Source organism: Drosophila sulfurigaster, chromosome 2R (assembly GCF_023558435.1).
Source record: "Drosophila sulfurigaster albostrigata strain 15112-1811.04 chromosome 2R, ASM2355843v2, whole genome shotgun sequence".
NCBI classification, from domain to species: Eukaryota; Metazoa; Arthropoda; class Insecta; order Diptera; family Drosophilidae; genus Drosophila; species Drosophila sulfurigaster.
The window spans coordinates 3,183,376-3,190,193 of record NC_084882.1 but is presented as its reverse complement, the minus strand read 5'-3'; the positions used below and the strand labels follow the sequence as shown (position 1 = coordinate 3,190,193).

Genomic DNA, 6,818 nt, shown 5'->3' with positions numbered 1-6,818 from the left:
GTTTTTTTAGGTGTATTTATTAAACTGACTCGTGACTCTGGTCAGCTGACATCTTTCGCTTGTTAATAATACTTATTCGTAATTTTAAAGCTAAGCATCATAAAATGGCTTTACATTCGGCGATTAAAGGAAAATTAATATCTGTTATAGGCGATGAGGTAAGTAGAATACGATGATTTATATAAGTGAGTAAATGTTCGTAAATAAAAACAATTATATATATCGAAATTGTAGACTAAAATTACCTTTAGATGTTGCATTTCTTTACACTTGACCATTGAAAATTGACAAAGACGGTAATATAGGTTTTTGTATGTAGTTTTATTTGTATGCAACAGTTGTAAGGAGGTATGTACATATGTATATCTGACCTGATAAATTATATATTATATTATATAAAGTCTGCGTACACACTTAAGATATTGCCTTCATTTGTTTTCTAAATTTACGACACATCTATTGTCAAAAATTATGACCAGTCTTCATTTATTTCTATCAACAACCTTTATAATTAACATTAAAAAAACAAAAGGTTCACCAATTTTTGGGCAAGAAAATCTGTGTACAAACTTAAATTAGTTTAAAAAAAACCCATTTATTGATAAAAAACATTACTGAAATTAGTATGAAGTAATATGGTTGCTTTGTAATACCAAGCATCGGCTGCATTCACCATCTCAATCGCCGGATTAAAAGCCCATAGAAAATCTATGGGAGCGCAGGAATAGTCTTCGAACGATAACGTCGAAGGATACGTTAAAGGAGTTGGATTTTAGATGAGTGGAGCCAAATACCACCTGAATTCGCAAAAAAATTGGTTTGGTCAATGCCAAAATGCTTGATTGAGATAATAGATAGGTAGGGGGTATCGTACTTCTTACTAATTTCTGTAATGTTTTTATACCCGCTACCCATAGGGTAGAATAATAACAATAAATGTTTTTTTTAACTAATTTAAGTACGCCGACCTTTTCTGGCCCAAAAACTGTTGTACTTTTTTATTTTAATTAAATAAGTTGATAGAAATAAATAAAACTGGAAACTAGAAACTGGTTATATTTTTTCGTAATAGATATGTCGTTAATTTAACAACTATTTTTATTTAACATTAAAGTTGCGCGTTAAGTGTGTACGCAGACTTTTTCTGGTTAGTGTATGTACACCGTCAACATGCGCATAATAATTGAAATATAATAATTGATTTTGCAGACAAAAATGAGTTCTTGCATACATTTTTTGCTAAATGATTTCACAAATATTGTTCGTGCCAACGTTGCCATCCATTGGCGAGCATGTTGGTACAAACACAGACAAAATATAATAATTTTAATCCCATGCGAACATTTTGGCGAACACGAAATTTGACGACGAACGCTACCATCCACGAGAAAAATTTCGTCGAGCACAACATATTCGCCAAATTGTATTTCATTTGCCCACCAACTAGGGCCAACATGTTTTGCAATTTTCAAGCAGTCAACATGTCAACGGATAACGACATATATGAAAAACTGTTAAATTTAGTAATGGCCAAAGTTATGAAGACCTGAAATTCTTAACAGAAATTTCTCCCCAGAGCCTTGGGCGCATAATAATTGAAATATAATAATATAATAATTGATTTTGCAGACAAAAAATGAATTCTTTCATACATTCTTTGCTCATTTTGCGCTGCGCAAATACATGCTCTCTCTACAAAACGATTGCGCAAATGATGTTCGTGCAAACGTTGCCATCCATTGGCGAACATGTTCGTGCAAACACAGACAAAATAGAATAATTTTAATTTCATGCGAACATTTTGACGAACACGACGAACGCTACCATCCACGAGAAAAATTTCGTCGAGCACAACATATTCGCGAACATGCTCGCCCCTGGATGGCCTGCTTAAGTGAACGAATTGAAACTATAATAGCATACCGAATTGTGATATCACGAAAAAATTTCACAAATGTCTAGAAATATTCACATTTTTCTAACTACAATAAGTATATGTTGTGAATGCCTTAATGCAGTCAAGATAAATATGGGGAAACATGTGTATATTCTCTACGTTTTCATTCATGCGCTTAGACAAAAACGGACATCCTAAAACGGCAATGCTAGAAAACTGATTTTGCACATGGCTCAAAGTAAACGTTGCAAGCTGTCCGTTTCTTTGTAATATCATTTTTTGAAAATGTTTCATTTGTTTCATATGTAAAACAACAATTTTTATGTTGTAATCAAAATTACGAGGCTCTTCCGTTCCCTTATGCTATATTTGCATTTAGGTATGGTAATATATGTATTTACACAAAAATTTTTAAATTTATTAATAAAATCTTTTGAAAGAGCAATAAATTTACAACCCTTTAATTTTTCAATAGCACACTATCGAACGATTTTAATGTTTTTAAAATTACCTTCATTTCATCTTCTCTCGGGGTAAATTTTGAACGGCCCTTTTGAGATAACTACATACTTTAGATTCGAAAACAAATGTAATTTTAAAATCATCGACAAATTATTTTTTCAAATATGGTCAAACACGCCTGGCTTTTTGAACAGAAATTCTTCATGCCTAATATTTATATAAAATTATACAATAGCTGTCTTCCGATATATTTACTGTTTCAGGTATTCTGGTTTACTGGGCGAGCTCCAACAAAAGAGCCCAGTAAGTCGTCGACCAACTCCAAATAATATCGTACAAATACGCTTTTGTATACATAATCAAAATGATAAAAAAAATATGTTTGTTTTATTTTGTATGACTTTTTTTTTGGCATTAATTAATAACAGGTTATGTATGATAAACAGTGCACTGCATTTATTCAATATTTTTAAGTATTTTCCGAGTTTATGTATAAATACAGATCATTAAGTTTACAGTTCAATATTTCATAAATGGAAATGAAGATAGAAACGAATCTCCATCCCCATACGGATATATTCCACGTAAAAGGATTAAATAATATAGAAACGAATGCAATATAGGAATCGAAAACTCTAATTCTATTTGGACATGCGATTGCACTTTTTTGTATAAGGTGCATACGAGGGTAGGCTGAAAAAGTCGGCCTTACAAAGAAAATATGTTTTTTTTTTTAATTTTGCTTTTTTGTTTCTCAACATAATCTCCTTTTAGACGTATGCACTTGGACTACCGATCCTCCAGTTTCCCAATACCTTCCATAAAATAGGATTTGTCCAGGTCCACAAAATATACGTTTGTTTCACAGATTACCTGTTCATTTGACTGAAATTTCTTACACCCAAGCCATTTTTTTAAGTTTGGAAATAAATAATAGTCACAGGGTCTTAAATCTGGAGGTAGGGTGAATGGGGTAGAATTTCGTAGTGCAATTCACACAATTTCGACATGGCGACAACGCTCTTGTGAGCGGGAGCATTGTCCTGGTGAAACAAAACTTTTTTCTTCGCCATGTACGGCCTTTTTTCTTCAGCTCCGAATCAAATAGTCCCAAGAGATTGGAATAGTATTCTCCCGTAATTGTTCTGCCTTTCTCCAGATAATCCACATGAATTACACCTCGGGCATCCCAGAAAACCATTGCCATCACCTTGTTGGCCGACAAACCGATCTTTGCCTTTTTCGGTGCCGTTTCTCCAGTTGAAATCCATTGCTTTGACTGTTCCTTACTCTCTGGTGTATGGTGATGAACCCAGGTTTTTGTTTGCGTTAATCAATGCCAAACTTTCCTTCGCAATGTGCAAGCGGTTGCGTTTATTTTCCATTGTGAGCAATCGCGGCACACATCTTGACGAAAGCTTACTCATGTGTAAAAATTCGTGTAAAATGTTTCCAACGCGTTCCTGATAAATGTTTAGAACATTTGCAATCTCTCGCAGCTTGATTCGGCGATCATCCAATATCATTCCATGGACTTTATCCACAATTTCTGGTGTTGTCACCTCTCTTGGACGACCCGGGCGATCATCGTCAAAAATGCTTGTCCGCCCGCGTTTAAATTCAGCAGTCCAATATTTTATTGTTGAAAACGATAGAGCTGAATCCTTATAAACTTTGTCTAACTCTTTTTTAATGTCGTCGTTGGATTTCTCTTTTAAAAACAGAAATCTTAGGACCACGATATTCGATTTTATTCATGTTGACGACAATGCAAAAGTGAATGCGCTAAAAGTCCCGCCAAAATTACCAGTTTTGATAAAACCGCATGAAACTTTCACAGTAATCAGCTGATAGAAAACACTAATTGAATAAAATATTTACGAATTTTTAAAAAAAAATTTTCTTTGTTAGGCCGACTTTTTATCTGCCCACCCTCGTATATGTACTTTAGGGGTGTTCACATGAATGTTGTTTCAAAATACTCGTCTAATTTAAGAATACACTATTAGCATTTACCTTAAAGCCTCAATGTGCAGATATACAAATTCTAACAATTCTTTACACCATCGAAATGTTGTTAAATCTTGTTTGTATTAGATAGGCTTTACTGTTGTTGCAGCCTACCAATTCAAACTGGAGTGCAAATTTTACTTAGAATAATTAAATCCAATGACATTTGGGGTTTAGTAGTATATCTTAAACGAGCCTATTTCGATATTTGACGCATATGGAGTGGATCTGCAGTTCGTGTCTATCACAAGCAGACTGTCTTTTTGCTTCTGCTCTGTAATTAGCATGAGCATATTTTACAATTTTTTAAACTTTTGCTGGTGCAAAATTCAGAGGTTCAAGAGCGCAGTAGGAACAAGTAAGAAAGTTACAGTCGTGTGTGCTCGACTGTGAGATACCCGCTACCCATTTTTAATAAAGGCAAAATATTGCGGTATCATTTTCAAAATATACCGAAAATACTAAAAATACTAAAATACACCAAATGGTATGTTTGGTATCGATATAGTACACCATATAGTACACCATTCAAAATATACCATAGACGGCACAATGTACCAGATTGTCGGCCAAAGCAACTCAGACCCCTAGTAAGTTGGCGTTTTTGCCCTTACAAAAGTATATCTTTAATAACTTCCACAATTTTTATCTGACCGCAACCAAATTTTCAGAAATCATAACTACTATAGTAATTATTGTATATACCATAAACCAATTCGCAATTCTAGCTTTAAAATTAGGCTTGTTATTAGATTTTTTTTGATTTGCGGGGGCGGAAGTGGGCGTGGCAAAAATTTGAAACAAACTTGATCTGAGTGCAAACATAACAAATGCTGTCGAAAAAAAATTATAACTCTATCTCTGATAGTCTCTGAGATCCAGGCTATATCGTCTCGGCTATTAACGCTGATCAAGAATATATATACTTTATAGGGTCGGAGATGCCTCCTTCTACCTGTTACATACATTTCCTGCCGGCACAAAGTTATAATACCCTTCTACCCTATGGGTAGCGGGTATAAAAACCAATTCCAAGAACACCAATATTTTACCACGCAACTCGATAAAATCGAATAACAAGAGTATTTTTGAAGCTATAAGATATTTTGGTGCATATAATAATAACAATAGTCTTTATAATTTTTTTTGGTGCGATTTTTAGTTGCTTTGGGTCGCTATCTGGTATATTTTGCACTATCGCAGCTTCTATTAAATTGATCTTAACATTGATTTTTCCGGTATATGTATTAATTTGGTAGATTTTAAAATTAATACCGCATCGAATCTATCCATTTACATTATTAAAAATAATTGATTGATTATATTGTTTTTTATATAATTGCACTATATATAAATATGAATATAAATATATTTAGTAAATATTATATTGATTTTAGGATACCTGTGTTGGATTTCTTCTTGGAGGTGTTGGTGAAATAAATAAAAATCGCCATCCAAATTTTATGGTGGTGGATAAAAGTAAGTTTTCGAAAAGCCAATACAAATAATATACATTCTTTACATCATTTAAATAAGTTTCTGCAACCTATTTTGGATTTGCGAAATTCGCAATAAATGTATACTTAAGTAAAGAAAAAATATACATTCATACAAATAAATGCCCCGCCAACTCTAATTTTTTACAGTTTAAGATTAGATGCTAAATTCTAAAACAAACTTGATCGTAGTTGGAAATACATAATATAACGCTCACACTACACAGTTTTCTTCTATTTGGGGTATAAATGAGACTTTAATATTTATTTATATAATTCAGATACTGCTGTCAGTGAAATTGAGGACTGCTTTAAGCGCTTCCTAAAGCGTGATGATATCGACATTATCTTGATAAACCAAACATATGCCGAATTAATTCGACATGTTATCGATGCGCACACTTCACCAGTGCCAGCGGTTCTTGAGATACCCTCAAAAGACCATCCGTATGATGCTAGCAAGGATTCTATTTTGCGACGTGCACGGGTAACTTGTTTTTTTTTGGTTTAATCTCTTAAATGTAATGTAAATGTATTTTTAGGGCATGTTTAATCCTGAGGATTTGGTCCGCTGATGTGAAGCAATTATTTTCGTTTGGTAACTTCAGTGCCGGCTCCTGAAACTAAAACTTACATCGTAATCCATTATTTAGCATTTTAATTGTTAATTTGTTGATGTTTTCATTCCAAAAATACATATTGTGTGCGTAATTTGGAGATCTTTCTTTTGAGTTAAATTTTCTATTGTTCGAGTTGTAAGTTCTCCCTATCTCCTAGCCATCTTTGGTTTAGTCTTGTGTTTCCTGGAAATGTTGCCGCTTTCATTGCAGTTGCACATTAGAATTAAAAAATAGGTTTGAAAAAGAGTTTGAATGAAGCAAAGGAAAAATTCAAATTCAGCATGCAGTATATCGAACTGACGAAGAACACAGAATTCACTAAGACTGGAAGTC

General features: G+C 33.4%; 1 protein-coding gene across 1 annotated transcript; it reads left to right on the top strand.

The window, feature by feature from the left end:
• On the top strand, positions 1–6,576 carry LOC133838026 (V-type proton ATPase subunit F 1). The gene is made up of 4 exons (XM_062268950.1): positions 1–158; positions 5,767–5,848; positions 6,147–6,352; positions 6,408–6,576. The coding sequence occupies exons 1-4, from the start codon at positions 105–107 to the stop codon at positions 6,438–6,440; spliced, it is 375 nt and encodes a 124-aa protein (XP_062124934.1). The 5' UTR covers positions 1–104; the 3' UTR covers positions 6,441–6,576.
• The last annotated feature ends 242 nt before the right edge of the window (positions 6,577–6,818 follow it).